Source organism: Diabrotica undecimpunctata, chromosome 10, assembly GCF_040954645.1.
Source record: "Diabrotica undecimpunctata isolate CICGRU chromosome 10, icDiaUnde3, whole genome shotgun sequence".
In the NCBI taxonomy this organism is placed as follows: Eukaryota; Metazoa; Arthropoda; class Insecta; order Coleoptera; family Chrysomelidae; genus Diabrotica; species Diabrotica undecimpunctata.
The window spans coordinates 35,386,931-35,406,902 of NC_092812.1; the positions used below are offsets into that span (position 1 = coordinate 35,386,931).

General features: G+C 32.3%; 1 protein-coding gene across 1 annotated transcript in view; it reads right to left on the bottom strand.

Moving 5' to 3' along the window:
• Positions 1–1,799: 1,799 nt before the first annotated feature.
• Positions 1,800–19,972, bottom strand: part of LOC140452500 (serine/threonine-protein kinase 3-like) — a 35,992-nt gene continuing 17,819 nt past the window's right edge. Inside the window, exons 3-8 of the mRNA XM_072546803.1 lie at positions 15,724–16,011; positions 15,481–15,614; positions 15,238–15,415; positions 13,537–13,619; positions 10,354–10,533; positions 1,800–9,071 (exon numbers count right to left, since the gene is read on the bottom strand). Of these exons, the coding sequence (XP_072402904.1) occupies positions 8,913–9,071; positions 10,354–10,533; positions 13,537–13,619; positions 15,238–15,415; positions 15,481–15,614; positions 15,724–16,011 (1,022 nt within the window). The 3' untranslated portion in view covers positions 1,800–8,912. The remainder of the gene's footprint in view (positions 9,072–10,353; positions 10,534–13,536; positions 13,620–15,237; positions 15,416–15,480; positions 15,615–15,723; positions 16,012–19,972) is intronic.

Below are 19,972 nucleotides of genomic sequence, written 5' to 3' on the forward strand. Positions count from 1 at the left end.
TATATAATAAAGAAGGCAACCACTTGAGGCAACGGAAAATCACCTGATAAAAGAAATCATCTCGCCGTAAATACCGTAAAAAGATAATGTTCTTCAATATAATGGAACACATGCTTCTAAAACTACCACTGGTGTTGGTTGTGCAGTAACCACCAAACATGAACTTGTAAGATCTCTCGGTTGCCCTTAACATGCAGCGTTTACACAGGTGAACTATATAGTATTCTTTTGGCTTTTAAATGCATCTCCCAGCAAAGACATATTGCCATTTGTTCAGATTTCCTTTCATCTATCCATGATATCGATACAATTTTCACTGATCACCTTTAGTTCAAAACTAAAATCTCTGTTCACAATGTAACTAAGAAAATACCAACCATAGTACTGGAATCACCCCAGTTCAACTAGCTAACGATTTTAAAAAGTCAGTTGAGGATACTTAGCAAAACTTATGACAAAAGAGCAAAACAACTCTATGAACTTCAACCGTTTATACGCCTGTCCCAGTCAAGCACAAAACCAAAAGTTAGTAAAGAGGAACTCAGCTATCATAGCTCTATCTAAGTAAGATAAGTCCATAATAGTACCAGCTGACGAGGGCAACGCAACTGTAATTATGGACAAAGTCAATAGCAGGAGAAAATCTAAGAAATGGTCACAAATTTAAGACGCATATACAGCACACAGGATGATCTAAAATCCATCGGAGTTAAAGCATGGAAAAGAGTTGTCAGAGACAGGGGCGAATGGAAGATTATTCTGAAGAAGGCTTTGGCTCATAACGAGCTGTATGCTGATGCCACTGATGATACAGCACACAATACATTTATTATAAAAAAACTCAGATTTCTTGCTAAAAAAGATTACATACTGGTGATTTCAATATCACCAATGTACCATTGGAGAAACCATTAAAAATAATGAAATTAGAGCGGGAGGATACATTGATAACAAAAACCAAAGCATACTTAAGCTCGATTTATCCTTGGACTCACTAGCATTGACTCCATGTCCACTACTAGCATTTTCATGAAGGAATTTGCTTAAATATGATCAGCAACCCACATTATAGTGGAGATATGTAGATGTGTTCTCATTTAGTCCCACGGACCAGAAGTATTGAATACTTCTCTGCTGGACATAATCAGTAAAGAAGATTCAATAATAATTCACCATTGAAACAGAACAACTTACTTCCTTATTTGGATTTATTAATCACAAAAGTGAATACAGGATAGCAACCAATTTTGACAGAAAACCAATTAACGCAAACAGATATTTAAATAACCGCTCAAACCACAATATAAACAAAAAGGGAATTATCCAATCATTATATGATAAGAGCCAAAACACGTGTTAATGCATATCAGGAAGAAAAAAATGATTACCGGTTTTCGTTTATAAACAAGGAATTTTATAAGATTGAACAAAGAAAACAACATAACACAGATGACAATACCATATTAGAAAAATTACATTAATGTACTTAGTATTAGATGCATCAGAATCACCAATAGTCATGAAAGCAAGAGACAGTGAAAAGATAAAAATGTATAGCAAACCCATCAGCAGAATGTAGCAATTGCCAATACTAGAAGATGTCAGCAATAAGAACGTACCAACATTAGTGGATTAACAAAAAGGCAGAGACACGTCACCTACCATTATACATCATATCTCTTCTCAGTATTTGCTTTACTTTCCCTGTAGATTATTTCTCTAGGTTTTCTGTTTACTCTGTTCTCTCATATCAAAATGTATGGAGTCAAATGTTCAAAAGAGAAATTAAAACTAGTGAGTGTCATATAGTTAATTTTATTCAGGATCATCAAAAAATATGATTACAATCCTACTTAAATCTAAAAAACTACTTAGATCTACTAAAGGCACAGCAAGCGTACTTATCGTACAGAGGTTAAATCTAACGTTATAATTATTGTAGTGTGAAAAGTCTGTACAAAATAAACCTTTGGTTGTACCTATACATAAACGACAAAAAAGTAAAGGTAAATAAACTAATGCACCAGAAGATCTGCATCGAACTGGAAATTTATTTGCTTCACTATTTCTAGTTGTTGACGATGTACTCGTTATCAATATCAATAACGAATATATTAACCGGTGGTATTGAGTGAAATAAATCTTTTTACTGGATAATTATCTGAATTATACCGAAACCTAATACATATTACCGGAATTCAGAGCTTCACAAAATGATCAGAGTAGTAGTTCCATGAAAGTAAGTCCGAAAATCTTTCAAACAATTTTTGGACAATTTTTGAAACAGTTTTGGGAGTTTAGTATGGAGTTAAAAATAGCGAAAAGCAAGTTAAATAACTTATAACATGTTAAATTGTAAACTCCAAGTTTTGCAGATTTCTGGTACAAATAATAACCGGTATCACTTTCACAAATAGAGTATAATTATGGCGCATGTCCTACTTATAGAACACGCCTATCAAATTCAACCAATCCATTAAGTACAACGTTCGCAGATAATAAGAATTTAGTTTTTTCTCTTCTCTCTAGCGATATTTTGTCATCACTGGTTTTCTTTTTCTGTAATCGATGTAATCATTGTCTCGAGTTTCACATACATCTACATCTATTATTTATGTATTGGCTTTAAGAATATCTCGTGGCTTGGCATTTCTGTACCTGATTTTGAACACTTTCGATATTGTGTTTGAACACTTCTTTGTGTTCGAGGCTGTAATACTTCCCGAATTCTAGAATTAAAACATTATTTCGAAGATTTTTCAACATTTTTAATATTTTGCACTTCTTGTTCTGAAATTTCTTGTTTCCACACATATCAGTATCTTGATTTTCTAACAAATTGGCAATTTAATTTGTTGGTTGGTTGTTCTATCTATACCTTAAAGTTTATTTTCTTATATATTTAGGGTCATTTTCATTTTTACGAATGTTCGTACAAAATCTTTTTTCTAGTTTTCTTTTCCTTGATTATTTTTTATTATTATAAGCGATTGATATGAAGCTACATGCAGTCTAGAATCTACTCTATCTACAGTTTCGTGGTTTGATGAAACCGTTTGTTTGAATGCTTCATTTTCTGGGTTTTCACATTTTTCTACATACTTCTTCTCAACTATCTATTTTCTTTTGAAAATCTCTGGCATGACATTTCTGTACCTGATGCAGGTGTTTTTCAGCCTTTTCTCATTTCAAAATATTCAACATTAATTGATGTAGATAAAAGTGGTTTCTTGTATTCTACTGCCAATTGTTAAGTCGGTTTTTTCTTATAAATATTGTCATCAAATTTTTCTAATAGCACAACTAGTTGAACTAATAGTGGTTCGGTATTTGTGCAATAAACAGCAGTGTCGTTTCTGGCCGAAAAGTCTGATGAGCATTTCTGTGTGTCTTCGTCATACCACAGTATTTTCATTTGTTTCAATTTCTATCTAATAATGTCTATCTCTGCTAATGATCTTTGTGACTCTGTTTTCTCTCGTTCTATTCTTAATTTTCCCGAACCAATCAATACAGATAGCATTTGTTCCTTATATGTTATTGAAGTAATTTCAATTGGTTTGTTCTTGTGTATATTGTGTTCATATCTCTGTAATAGATGCATCATTTGCAGAACAATTAGTTGATCAGTATGTTTAGAATTATAATTGATGTCATTCTCAGCAACAATGTCTGCTTTGTATGGTTTCTGATCTTGTTTAGCAAATAAAACCGGAATGTGTTGTCTTCTTAATTTGTTCTCTTTCCTTTTGGTACAATCAGAACTATCTCTATGCTTTTCTCTTCTACGGTATACCATTCTGTTGGATTTCTTATATCATTTTCATTTGTTATTACTCTTTTTGTATTATATTACTCGGTTTTATTTTTAATAAAGTTACTTTTTCACGTAGGTCAGGAGCGTCCTCATTATGGATGGTATCGAATTACTTTTCCTTGTAAATATTTTGAAGATAATATGGTTTCTTCTTGTCTTGTGATACTTGATGTTATTTATTCTGGAATAATAGCACATACATTCTGAATTATTTTAGAAGATTATACAGGTAATAGTTAAAGTAAAAGTTGACTTTCTCTTCTTGTCGTCTGTTGCTTAGTGTTATTTCTGGTGGAATAACACTAATCAACAATAAATCCACTAGATTGAAAAAATAAACTAAAGTACTGTGAGGGTGTAAATAATTATGTATATTTTAGCTTGTTTATAAATATTATTTTAGAATATTCTTCATCTTTACTTGATCTGAGTATTTTCAGGAAATGGTTTAAGTTTACTTAAACTATTGCGGGAGAATATTTTAGATCAAGACAATAAATTCGATATCATGCAAACTGACGATACTCCAAGAAATTCTTGAAAAAATAACTAAGAGAAATAAAATCGGGTTATATAAGATAAAAACGGTAATAACAGATGAAAATGACCCAAGAAATACAACAGAATGGAAAATTGCAGAAGAAAACCAAAGAGATACTTCTGATTGTACAAAAAGGATCGAGAAAAAAATTAAAAGAAAGCAAATTGCGATTTTATCTGATGAACAAGATCAAACTCCACAAAATGCAGACATTTTGTTAAGAGTGACATCAATTCTAATTCTAAAAATACAGATCAACTACTTATTCTGCACATGGTGCATCTATTAAAGAGATGGACACAATAGACAAAAGAACTAACCCATTGAAAATCCTGCAATAACATACATAGAACAACTGCTATCTATACCGACTGATAAGAGAAAAATGGTGAATAGAAGAAGACAAAACCGACTAACAACGATCACTAGCAGATATAGGAAAAGTTAAAACAAATGTAAATAAATGTTATAAAGGAAGACACACAGATATGCTTATCAGACATTTCTGCCATTAATGACACAAATGTTGGTACAAAAATACTGAACAACTATGAGTTCCTCAACTGGTTGTATGATTGGAGAAATTTGATGTCAAATGCATACAACAAAAAACCAACTGAACAGTTGTCAATGGGATAAAAGAAACCACCTTTATCTACAATAACTTAAGTTAAAAATATTGAAATAAAAGAAGTTAGAAAAGACTCCGAAACATCGATAACAGGTACAGATATGTCATGCCTAGAGACAAACAAAAGGAAATAGATGATAGGAGACCGAAAAGCCAAAAAACGAAGGATTAAAACGAACTATCACTTCGAACCAAGAGACTGTAGACAGACTAGATTCTAAATTGGATGTAGTTTCATATCGATCGCCCATAATGAAAATTAATAAAGGAAATGAAAACTAGGAAGCAGAGTATGTACACACATTCGTACAAAACGAAGACAACCCCAAATATACGAGAAAATAAACTTAAAAGGGATAAACAGAACAACCAACTCAACTGATTCAATTACCAGTTTATCCGAAAAATAAGAAACAGGTGTGCAGAAACGAGAAAGGACAGAACGAGATGAATTGCAAAATATTGAAAAATCTTTCAAAAATATGTTTTAAGTCTAGGATTCGGGAAGTAGTACAGCCCCAAACAGAAAGAATGTAAAAAGATCCCTAACGACACGGTGGTGCCGATACATAACTATATAGAAGATGCAATCAAAAGTCGGCTGAAGAAGAAGAAACACCGCAGAAACTGCCTCAGTATCGGGTTCAACATGATCACCAAATGGACCCATGAATGGTCGGAAGCTTTAAATTCCTTCTCGATTAAGTTTTTTATATAGGGAAAACCGGTGATGACAAGGATAATTTGGTAGGTAAATTATAAGTGTGGGTCAAACTTGAATAGCAGTAAGTGGTCTAGCAATTTATAACAAATTCCATATTATGGAAACTCTTGATTTACTTCAGTATATATTCAATTCAAGGACTTGTTTCTTCAATATTTAAAAATTTAATAAGATTTCAGTTTGACAAGTATATAGTCCTTTGCTTTTTAAATAGGGCCTAACAAGTGATACGACATTCCTTTCCGTGAGAAAAGCGTTGGGAATAAAAAATATTGAAAATCAAATAAGAGGTAGACCGACACAGAAATGCGATGAAGCAATCGGAAATATATTGGAGAGAGAGTAGTGATATTGGACAGATGTACAAATGTTGACACGAAACCGCAAATAATGGATGAAATTTAAAGTAAATTAAATCTACCATTATTTGTATTTGAATAATTACAAAAAGAATTTCAAAAATTGATAGAAATTTTACATGTTTACCCTTTAATAAATAATTGTTACCTTTTATCCGTGTTTCTCAGGACAAAATGTTAAAGCTTGTTAGTCCCTACTGATAGTTGTCCTACCAATAGGGACTAAAATTCGAACCGTGAGAAAAGCGCGGGAGGCAAAAATATGGAAAAACAAAAAAGAGAAAGACAAATTAGAATATTTAAACAAAATTTTAAAGGCTTGTTCGTTCCTATTAATAGTTCTCTTATCAATAAGGACTAACAAGGGATAAACATTGGTCCTTCGAACCGGAGAGAACTAAGAAATCAAGGAAAACCCTACAAGAAAGATTCGCTTGCAATTCCATAGAACGATTCACGGCTAAATTAAAAGAGAATAAATATTACCATACAATCAGATTAATACTCGATATATAAATGTCAAAATTGGAACATTAAACCAACGAAAACAGAAAAATTTTAGATCAAGCCATAAAAAGCTACATTTTGGGGTTGGTTTCAGATGTTTTCGTAAAACAGTTTTGCAAAAGTTACAGATTTGTTGATTCTTGTCATTTTAATGTGAATTTCTCAAATTTTTAAAAATTGAATGCTGAAACAAGTCTATGAAAACTACACCGTGTCTTTTTTAGTCGTCAGACTTCATGGGTAAAAGAAGAATACTTTTAATACTTCACCGGGTCAGTCTCTTATTTGAACACTTATTAACGAATAAATACGTAGGAAAATAATGAATATACAGAGTGCGAAACGCTTTAGTTTATTCCCATATACTAGTAAGTTCGCCATAATTCTCGTCACTAGATTTCAACGTATGAATGTAATTGTTTAATTTGGGCCACCTACTATATATGTATAATAAACGTGGCGCAGTCTGTATTTGCGAATAATACGATACTAGTAAAAATTTTCAGAGTAGTTCTGATCTTATTGAATTTGTCGTGCATTAATACTTTTAAAAACTAGAAAATACTGCTATCTTACGTGTTTCTTATGTGTGACGACTATTCAGATTAAAGAATCCTATTGGTTAACCGCGCTAATGACTAGAATAAGTCATTATGGATTAGAGCGTAATTTAAATAACAAAACTTAACAATTGAGATCAACAAAACTATCAAACGTAAACTCTACAAAAATTTGTCATATTTTGCTGAGACATTCACTGAACAATAAAATATTATAAATGGCAAATACAGGTAAAATCAAGAATATAGTAGCAATAAATGCAAGAAGAAACAACCTGTCAATGAAACTTACATGTTGATTTCACTGTATTTCTTAATATCTTAAAGCGTGAGCTACAAAGTCGTTAACAATGATACATCCTTTGTTTAATTAGTATTCTGAACATATATTCAAAAAAGTCCTTCAAAAATGTGACATGAATTAAATGCTGTTATATACTTTCAAGTGGTATAAAACTGGACAACACTGTTTTAAATAGCAGCCATTTTGACAGCTGTCAATGCCATTATTAATAGACTGACGCCCGACAACGCCTTGTGAATTTTCAGGCTTATTTCAAAAATTATGGCTCTGTTCATAAAACGTACCATGTTTTTGTTGCTGTAAAACACCAATATCGAGGAAAAATCATTCCTGCCCACGCCCACAAAGACAGCGGCGTCATGTTAGTGAAACATTTTCTTACAAATCTTACCTTGGTGTTCTCATTGACAATCCAATTTGTACAAGAATTCAAGTTTCCTTGAATTCTTCACAAGAACATCTTCATCAGTGATGACGTTTATTTTTGGTTGAATGGTTCCATCGATGAAATTCTAAGTAAAGATAATCTTCAAGCCTTTGTTTTGCTAGAGAATACATTAAGTTGCCCTTGATATACCTCCGGTATATCAAGGGCGACTACTGAAGATGAGAACAATATGCGTCATTATTACTGACTCAAGTGTAGCGAAAACTGGACCTCTTGATTGGATTAATACGTTAGAAAGATATTTACTTCTAAAAACAACCACCCTTATCTTTTACAATGAACGTTAGAACATTTCTACTTAAATATGCGCTAGACAGGTAAATTTTGTTGGAAAATATATATAAAAAAAGATTAAGTTCTTTTTTTTATTAGTACTGCAGACGAAAATAGTGTATAGAAAATCATAAAATCAAATTTGCATTCCAGAAGGATCTTTAAAAATAACAAAACTGTTTTCAGTGACAGCCATTTTGACAGCTGTCAGTGTCATTTATGTAATAGGCAGATTTATTTTTTTTCTTATTTCTAAATAGCAACTATTCCTACAATATTCTTGATTTTACTATATATAAATAGGGTGAGTCAAAAAGATTACCTGTAGATTCCAGAGAAATTGCAAATAACATTAAAATAATTGGCATGTGAAAAATAGGCTAAATACATAAAAAAGCTGGTTAACTAGTTAATTTAAATGAAGTTAATTTACATATTCACATGCTATTTATAATACTTATACATTTAACAAAAACCAGAGATTCTGAAAACTGATCATAAAAAACTTTAATAAAACACTAAACAAAATTTTGAAGAACTCGTCAAAAATGCTTTAAAACTACCTTAAAAAATAATAATAAAAACTTTAGTACCTTATTCTCTCTTAATATAAACCTTCTTAAAATATCTCTCTTTTGATGAGTTCTCAATGATAATGCGTATAAAACTTTGCTTCACCCTGTACAATCAAAATAGGTATAAAATAATTTTTTTGAGCACCCTAAAACAATCGATAGAAGAATATTCTTCAGAAGTTCTGTGATCTCTTGCGTTTTGTGTCCATTGCATCAAGAATTGGTTGTCTTTTTACTTGATACCTTTTGCGAAGTTCATCAATCTCTCTCTCCATATCTAGATCTAAAGTGTTCATTCTTTGTTGCAGTTCCTCGAAACTTAAATACTTCAACTAAAACAAAAATGCTATTAGTCGATTTCATAACAGTGAAGAGTAAAATATAAATATAAGGGTGTTTCTCTACTGTTTGGAAATTTTCTATACAAAACTGTCCTTAAGCAAATTTTATTAAATGTGATAATTAAATGTTGAGAATTAAAAATTCATTATTACAATGAAGAACAATCGTAAATTAAATATATATCGTGAAAAAGACAGAAAAGATTTGATTTCACGTACAAAGCGTATATGTATATGTTGATACGTATTTCGACTTAATAAGTCTCATCAGAACAGTTATTCATAGCCGTTCTTAACGTGAAAAATAATCTTCTCTGTCTTATTAGGAAGCAACAATAAAATGGCTTCGCTATGGACGCAACAGCGACATCTGATAGAAAAATCGGTAAGATAGTTTCGAAACAAATTCAGATTTCTGCTTTAATCTGGAGCCTTCTAAAAATTGCAAGGCATAGCCAGACGTTGATAAAGATGTTAATAGAGACATGGGGAATCTAAAATTTGCATTCCACGACATGTCTCCTCAACTAGGCAGAAACCCTTAACTAATTTGTTTCTTGTACTCATACAGAGTAGATCTGAATAAAATGAAAAAGACAGAAAAGATTTGATTTCACGTACAAAGCGTCTATGTATCTGTTGATACGTATTTCGACTTAATAAGTCTCATCAGAACAGTTATTCATAGCCGTTCGCTTTGTACGTGAAATCAAATCTTTTCTGTCTTTTCAGAATCAACGCTGGAAGATCTACAGCGAGCAGTGCGAAACCTAACAGTTGCCAACACTAGCATGATACACAGAATAAGGGATGTAAAAAAGTGAAAACCACATCTCCAAAGTTTGCTGATGTCGATACAGTAAATGGGCAATATTTTATTTAGCAAGCTAAAGGAAAAACAGATCCCGAAAGATACTAGATAGGATACATCTTGGAGAATTGAACTCTCCGAAAATTGAAGAAAAAGTATCAATAATCTGTCAAAAACCCGCAAACTCCTTACGAATTCAGGGTTTTATTTTAACTTCATATGTGAAAAAGGTTAATTTTTTCCTTTTTTTCACCTTTTCCCAATTCCTAACACACCTATCTGTAACAGTGTATCATATCTGCGATTGTGGATTCTACCATCCTCTAGTTCCACAAATTACTTCTTCGACACATATTAAGAAAATATTGCAAAGTATCGAAATTCTTGAATTTGGAGCTTACAATTACCCTAACAAGAAACGTTATAAAGAGTCAATTAATATTTTTAAATGTTGGTACTTACAAATTCGAAATCTCCATCGGTGAAAGGCTGATGGTAATGGGGTTTTTGTTCTATAGGTTGAGCCTGCTGTATCGGGGAAGGCGGTTCTGCTAGCTTTACCTGAACGTTACTTTGAAAATGTTGTTGTTCGGTTGAAGTGTCAATTGTGTCTAGTGTTATAGGACTAGACACTCCATTTCCCTAGAACAGCAAAGAAAAGACTTTTAATATTTAATATAAGATAAACAATCCTTCTGAATTCCAAGGTATGTGGATATCAGTGATTGGACACAGGAAATGCATGCACTGACAAGTAAGGCTCCTGCTTGTATAGAAAACTGTAAATAAGAGTGAGATTATATGCACTTTGGTTGCATTGTTAGTGTGTTGACAAAATTTTACTATGCATGATATGAATAGAATAGAAAAGGTTTATTACTGCCTCAAATGCCTCTTCTTCTTTTGAGTACCGTATCCAAATTAGGCCGATATTGTTCTCGATCTTGCGCGGCAAGTAACAATTCATCTGCTGATACCAGTCATTGACGAAGGTTTTGGAGCCATGAATATTTCTTCTTACCAAGTCCACTTTTTCGCTCAATCTTTCTGTTGAGTATTAACTGTAGTATTCAGTGGCTGCTCCCTCTCATTAGATGCGCCAGATATTCAAGTCACCTTCGCCTTGAGCTATTCTGTAAGACTTCTATGTTTGAAATGCGTTGAACCCATGATATTTATCCTAAACATTTATATCTTTAGGGGAATAAATCTCTGATAAAAAGTGCTGATCTTTCCAGAGCGAAAAGAACAGTTTGAAAGCAAGAAAAGTCATCTTGCTGTCTCAAATTTGGAATTTCACCTTGTTTCTCGTGTTTTTCAAAGTCCTGTGCGATACATAGTGAGTATCAACATTAACCTTTTCACTGCGGCTAGTTATAAAAGTAGTATGGTTTCTGGTACGGCTGTTTCATGCCCGTGCTGATCAACACGGTTGCCGCAGTCAGTCGATGAAGTACTATGGCGTATAAATACGGTTCACGCAGTGTATCAATACAGTCTATTCAGGACTGTATTTACAATTTAGTAGAAGTAACAAGTAACTTTAAATTTGTTGCTGTTAGATTTTTGAAAAATAAAAAAAATTAAATATACTGAAAAATTATCATTATTTTATTTATTATTAGTAATTGTAGCAACAAGGTAAAAAACTACAAACAAATGGTACACAAAACATTCAAATGCAAAATATAAATAAAAGTTTTGACTACATTAAAAAATTTAAAATTTGTTATACAATGGTATTTTTCAAAACATGGCGTAATGCATAGAGGCATATTACAGACTATGTCTTTTTTAGGTCTTTATCGAAGATTTTAATGTCAGTATTAGACCCAGTATAAATGATAAAATCCAAATTGTAGCCTCCCTCACAGTCACCTAAAAGTGAAATTTAATTCCAAATCTGTGCCTTTTAGAGGGTATATACTGTTTAAATGCTAGCCTGGATATAGAAATCTACGAAAAACGGTTTTTAAATGGTCTATAACGATTCGCAACTTAAAAAGGGAGTCTTCTTTGGCAACGTTATTGTTATCTGAAAAACGTAACAACGACAATGTAAGGAACGACAAAGATAGAAAACAATACTCTTCATCCACATCAGTGTCTTTCCAATTTGTTGCGACACGAGAATTTTGTTCAATATCACTATGTTCCACAACGAATTTGTAAAAATTGTTAATTTCAACAACCATTGCTTTCATAAAAGTCAAAGCAAAAAATGTTTTGAAACTACTTAAAACACTTGGACTACTTTTTAAATTTTCATTCAAACACTATGATGTATTGTCATTAAAATTATGAACTGTTGGTTGTAGATCTCCCCTTTTCCATTTATATAACGGAATCTTTTCACATTTAGCTTGTTGAAGAGAAGTAGATTCCAAAGTTAAAGCACTATTTTCACTAACCTGTGTTGATGATGGTAGAGTCTCTTCATTATCATTTTCTTCTCTAGATTCATTACTTTCTGCATCAGATTCTTCAAGAATACACTCATTCCACTGTCACTTTCCATTAAAATTTCATATAGTTCACTTTCGCTAAGATATTTGAGTATACGAGCCATTTCACTCAGCAATTACTTTTATTAGACAAGAATGTATGAGAAATCTAAATTTAAGAAGCACCCACTTATTTTTGTAAAAAAAAATACACTACTAGTACAGAATGGTGTACAACACTATGATCATAATAGAAATAGATGCTGCACGCAAACCGGAGGAGAGATGCAGAATTCATTTGTGGCTTAAAAGAAATAATCTTAACATTATCAAGCCTGTAGTTTACGTCTTCTTTGAATATTCATAAAATATTATTATCCTAAAAGGTTTTTCAAATGGTCAAGTATTATAAATTCTTTTTATTATAGAACTAATCCAAAAAATATGTTTTGACAACAATAAGTCTTTCATTTCGGTCCAACTTGAATAATATTAAAATATTTATATCTTAAATTTCAGGTAGTAAATAAAAATCTTTTAACAATTCCCTACAATATGACAAGCGGTCTCGAACCGTCTTTACTATTAGCTAATTAATGCAATAGGTAATAAAATTATTTCAATTTGAATATTTCTTACCTGTTAACCATTCTGTGAAATATGATAACAATTCTATTGTATTTACTAAAACTCATAATTCGACGGTTTTTTTCCTATTTTTCAAATAGGTTTATCAGCAGCTGTAGTAATTCACACAATTAAATTCTTAAAGAAAATAAATTAAAATACGCTGCTAAAAACTATCGTACATAAATACGGCGAAAGGGAATCCTAAGATTTTACAAGTAAATTCCTGTAGTGCGTGCCTGTGTAAAAAGGTGCGGATTTGTACGACTCCCGCAGTGAAGCATAAAATTTTTAAATGTATTGTAAATTTTGATATAATATGCTTAACTCTTTTCTATAGGCAACATACAATACGGAAGCAGTATCTGATGCATACGGTTTCCGCAGCGAATGCCGAAAAAGGGTACGCGTATTTAGCCGGTTCCCGTTGTACGGGCACGAAATTATTTTACGTGTATATCCGGTTCCCGCAGTGAAAAGGTTAAACGTCCTCAGTTTATCTATACTAAGAATACGTTATACTATGAAAATTTGGTCACTGTAAGAAAGAAAATGGAAAGAACAAAATAGTTACCTTAACTTCAGCTTCCTTTCGATCAAAATGTTCTAAAAACATTGGCCTGTACTTCTTTCCACCCTGTGAATTGGTGTCATGACCTGTAACAATAAATATCCCCATTTATAATTTAAACATTATTGACTTTAACTAATATCCAAATGGTGCGGAAACTATTGTGGCATTTCTACATTGTTGACTTATTTAAAGGGAATAAACCACAATTTTCATTAAACATCTGGTTATATTTGGAAATAAAAATGTTAACATATCTTTTATTGAAAGTGTGGTCAATTATCATTAAATACAGTAGATAATATCAGAAGATTCATTACAAAGACACTAATAAACTGGGAGAATTGTTCTTAACGAACAAGGAATCCCATCATGCTGTTCCAACTTGTGTTGATGAGGTTTCAGCCTGGTAGACTGCTGCTAGAGGACTGTGGGAGCAACAACACAGAATATAAAGATGTATTGTACCTTGCTACTAGGAGTCCACTGGAGGCACCAGACTGCATCTCTTATATTAAGACTTATTCAATCATTGAAAGCTGTATAGTAAAGAGCCTCCTAGGTACAAATAAACTTGGTGGTGGAACGAAGAAGAGCAACATAAAGTTAACGAGAAGAAAGAGGTATGAGAGGTCTGAAACAGAGGAAGATGAGGATACATACAAGATAAAAGTCGGAAACACCCGACGAGATCAAAAGGTTATACAGCATTTATAAACCAAGTAATGGATCAGCGAGTATGGATGAGAGTCTTAAGATTTGATGTTGAAATAAAGCAAATATGGTATGAGTAATTCTTAAAGTTGCTAAATGAAGAGCACCAGAGGAGGCACAGAGGATGCAGGATCCCAAATAAGAATGTAACAGCGGCTTTAAATAGGATGAAGAATGATAACGCTGTAGGACCTTATGGAATACCTGTGGAGGTTTGGAAGGCTCTAGGAAAGGAAGAGGTTGATGTGTTGTAGCAAATAATGAGCAGGATATATGAGGAAGGAAAAATGTCCAATGGTTGGAAGGAGAGCGTGATGGCATCACTATATAAAGATTTAAAGGGGACATTCAGCACTGTAAGAACTATAGAGGGATAAATAAAGAGTAACGAATAGCAGCTCCTAAAAAGGGAAAAGCTGAGGAAGATTTATATTTCTCCTATACTTTTGGAACAATATCAAGTCAAAATAAAAGTAAGAAGCGGAATTCTAGCGAAGAACAAAATTTTTGCAACGGAAATTATTAACAGGCTCAGGAAGGGACATTAGTTTCCATAGTGTCGGATATAAGGAGAGATTTATACAAATCTAGAAAAAATGATGAGCAGGACAAGAGTATCATACCAAAAAAACAAATCCTCAAAACTGCACCTCGAGGGAAAACGAATTACCCAAAGGAAAAACCTGTTAAGTAATGTTGAAAATGCAACAAAGAGATCCATGATTGCACAATTAAGAATCTTCGTTTTCAAAACTGGCATCATATTATGTTCTCATATTAATTGGACTTATATAAAAAATTTAGGCTAACTAATTGGTACACCATGAGATTTTGATACTAATAAAGAAAAAACTTCGCCTTGGAAAATGGCCTTTTCCCCCATTTTTATCGCCTTACATATCAAGCCTTAGTATAAATTTAGTATACAGATTTCGGTTTTAAATATTAAAAACATTCGTACAGGACTTGCAAATATAAAATAAAACTTACGTTTCATAGTTTGATCGTCCACGTCACTGTTTATCACCATAGTACCTAATTCAGACTCTATTTCTACCAAAGTGCCACTGGGTGACAGAGGTATCAGCGTACCACCCTTACTAGGAACTAAAGTACCTTCGTCCGCGCATGAAACAATCGTCTGATTAGCTAAAACGCCGTCTTCATCCTAAATATAACAAGGAAACGACATTGTAAGTACTCTAAGTAACTGACAGAAGTCAAAATACTTACCGATTCTTCGTTGACACTTTTATTCAGTCCTTGGATATTCGCTATCGTGTGAATATTCTTGTAGCTTTGATTCTCTCTTATCTCATGAGCTTCTTGTATCATTGTGTTTAGAATACTTGATGATTTGACATTTTCTGTAAAAAATTTAGTAATAACTAGCAGCAAATAAATGTTTCAACGTAGAGCCAAGATTTAAATTATAGTGTGAGAGTAATCATGTGTATGATTTTATGGATTACTTACTAACAAATTCGTGGTTAAGAAGATCACTGGCTGAAGCACGTTCTTCGGGGTTTTTAACCAAACAAATGCTAACAAAATCTATAAATTCGGTGGTCCACTTGTCGGGTTCTCGAAACGAGGGAGGAGGTTTCGTAGGTATCATAAATATAGCTCTCATAGGATGAATATCACCATAAGGAGGCTTGCCTTCGGCCATTTCTAAGGCAGTTATTCCGAGACTCCATATGTCTGCCACACAATCATAACCTATTTCCTGAATCACTTCTGGTGCCATCCAGAATGGGGTCCCTGTAAAGCGAATAAATGTGTATTTGGAATACATTAGAATTTCAGTTACATCTACCAGTATATTTTGTTAGAGAAAAATACTTTTAAATTTTAAGATTAATATTTAGTGAATCAAAATTATGTATATAAGAAAATTAGGCCTTAGCAACAACACATAGAAAACAACTTAAGTCAAAATAATGTTACAAAAAGATCTTACAATTTTTTGTTTTGTTTTCTTTCATGTTGAGCAAGTAATGACCATTAATGTATTTTTTAAGTCAATTACATTACAATATGTATTTATTACTATTTTATTATAAAAAATTTCACTTATTCATCACCAATTCACAACATGAAATATTTTGCGATAAGTGTTGTTTTGCTTATTGCATAAAAGAGTTTGTGTGTGCTTAGACTTTGAATGGACTGAATGGAAAAAATGGTCAACGCTGTTTGTATTATTATATAAAGTTTCTTCTTTAAATTGAAGGACCAAGAAGTTTCAAAAATTATAATATTCAAGGCCTGCACTCTGAATTTGTATAAATATTAGTACATTTTTAGTCATTCTGTAAAATTGCATTTTGTATGATGATCTTCCAAAACAGAATCGAGTACAAATCGATCTTTCTGTCATCTGTTATAGATTAGGTAGATCTCCAGGAAGAAATAGATCCCAGTACTTTTTTCCATCAAATATCTACCTATGCTTCCTATTCTATACAATAGACAAGAATAGGTGAAATAATAGCACATCCGTTTTGCGAGGGTGCAAAAAACTATGCCCGCTATTCTTAATGGTGAACTCCAAGAAATATGGGAAGCTGTTAAATGAGAACAGAAGAAATCTCTGTTAACATGGTCTTTACGTCGAAAGTGAAAAAACTAGTGTGAGGAACCTCAACAAAGAAGCGATGCAACACTGACATACATTAATATTACCACAATATAATATATAAAGAAGTTGACAGCCATAATCGAAACAACCAGTCAAGAGATTTAGAAAAACCAGATTGAGAATAATCAATCAAGAAGAGCAAAAATGTCACAGCTAAAAATATCTTACAAATGACGAATTCGTAAAGGAATGACAAAACCGTACTTGTGGGACAAAAAAATTGAACAGATTATTAAGCAAAAAAAGAGAAGTACAAGAGTTAATTCAAAACAGGTGTCAACGAACAGTAGATGAGTACAAAAAAAAATTGGATAAAAGTGTTAAACAAGAAGTACTCAAGAAGGAGAAATGTAGCTATATAGATAACCACATTGGAGGTACTAAAACCTCGGAAGCCTGGAATACCCTAATAAGCATAAAGACGAATGATAAAAGCAAAGTGCTAATAAGTAGCACATCTGACAAACAGTGGATCAAGCACTTTACTGAATTATGGACTGAAACAAGAGAAAATTTTCTAGAAAGTGAGCAGAACATAATGAATGAACAGGTGAAAGGATGGATTTAGGCTTGGGGTAGGTAGAAAGGGCTGTAAGAGGAACAAAAATGGGGAAAAGTCCAGATCCAGGGGAAATAAATCCGGAACTAGTACGGTTTGGCCTTGTAAAATTACTAGAAATGCTCAAAAAACTTTTCAAAAGCTGCCTAAACAGAGAGGATGTTCCAAAAGAATGGAAACAGTCTTATATTTCGCATATCCACAAAAAATCCGATCCGAAGAACTACAGGGGCATAGCACAGTAGGCTCAACGGTAGAAAAAAATTATTCTAGAATTGTTAAGGGATTTACTAGTAATAAACAACTAGACGAACAAGCCATAATATATTTACACTAAAAATTGCATTGGAAAAAAGGGGTAAATCGGAATAGAGAAACAAATGTAGCCTTAATAGATTTTGAAAAAGCATAACAGTGTACCCAATAAGCCACACTATGACAAGAAATGCGCAATCTAGAAATGAGCAACAAACTTTTTTAAACACAGGCTTATTCCACATGACATAAATTAAGAAGAAGAAGGAAAAAAGTTCAAATAATGTTGGACAAAAAAATGGTAGAGTCTATTTGAGAAAAGCTGAGGATTCGGAGCCAATTTATATCCATAATAAAGACATAATAAATGATATATTCATATCACTCAGAACTAATAGGTCAGTAACAATTATGGATTTAATTTTTTGAACGCGTAATTTGTGGGTTTCCCCATTCGCCACTATTAGTCTTAATTTGAACCATATTTTTGAAAATTCACAGAGGATCCCGTTATAGTGCAATGTTTACAAATTTTTGTACAAAAACTACGAAACCTCTTTCAAATGCCGAAAATTGCGTTCCTTAATTTCGTGAAAATTATGTCATCATTATTATTACTGCAACAAACTATTCCAGCCAAATTAAAAAGAATTAAGTTTTCAAGGAGAATTTCAAATAGACTCAATTTTTCTGAGGTTTCCCACATTTCCCGGCCAGTGAAAACTATGTAGTTATTCATATTTTGACGAGCTACCCCAGATTAAAAAAAGAGGCTTCTAGCTGCAATGGAAGCCGAGATAATGTAAATTTTGCCTACGTGTTTCAATCTAAAAAATAATTTCGATGAAAACGCAATATGCATTTAATTTCTGAGATAGTTTAAGTCTTAAAGAATCCTATGAAATTTGCTAAATGTGTCTATCATTGTTAATAGAGCAAGTTCAATAGTTTAAATATTTAGCCTCAGGGATAAATAAATTAAATAACTTTTAAACTATTTGACCGATCAGGGTGAAATTTCGCACAAATTTAAAAGACGGTAATTCCTAGATGTTCAAATGTATTAATAACATTTTATTTTGTCAATAAAAAAAATTAATAAAATTATAAATTAGTGCAAAAAAACTGCTTTTTTGCAAATATCTCCGTAAATTATTTATCAATTTTAATTTAAAAAACGGGAAAATAAAGATATTCTTGTGTGTGTGTGTGTGTGTGTGTGTGAGAGAGAGAGAGAGAGATGGCATTAGACAAAAAATCTTTTTGCCACAGAAAATTGTTATAAGGATGTTTAAATTTTTATTTTAGAATCGTTTATAAACTTGATTAGAATATTATATATAGATTTGTCAGAATAAGATAACAGATTGCTGATGTTAACTGGTAGGCTAATGTTGAGATCAATTAAATCTAGATATAGGCTTCGAGTCTGTTCCCTATGATTAGGACAATCGAAAAATAAGTGGTTCAAATCTCCGACAGATTTACCATGACAAGGACAGAAAGGGGATTCATAGATTCCAATCCTATGCAGATGCTCTGGAAAGAGGCCATGGTTAAGTTTTAACCGGGTTATTAACGAAGAATGTACTTTATTATAGTTAAAATTAAAATGGGGAATATTTTTGGTAAGCATGGATGAATAGAAAAGTAATGGTTTCTTGAAGTCTTCTGAACCTCTTTATATTTTGACATCCATCTTTCCCTGCCAATACTCCTGATAATAGAAAAAAGATCTTTAAAGTAGTAAACATTTGTAATTTCTGATATCTCAGATGTATTTTTTGCCATACCATCCACTAATTCGTTTCCAATTACTCCATTATGTCCTTTAACCCAGAGTAAAGTAACTGTTTTTTTTGTGAATTTTAGATCATGTAATAATTTTTTGATATCAAGTATAATGGAGTTTTGAAAACTATCCAATGGATGGCTACGAATAGCTTGTAATACTGCCTGAGAATCTGATACTACCTGAGAGTATCAGTAAAGATATTCTTGATATAAATATTGTTTATGTAAAATATAAGGGAAAAAACTTATAGAGAAAAAATCAAATTGTGACCATAAATGATTGTTTAAAAAAAACGCAATAAAAATACGAGTACTTTTTCATTTATTCGTCATCTAGTAACCCCCACCTGTCTTAAAAGCTTCAGATATCTGCGAAAAATTTTGCCGTGAAATCGATTATTTTTGCCGTGAAATCGATGATTTTTGCATAACCAGACTGGGCTATATAGGTTTTCTTTTTATAGGACAACTAA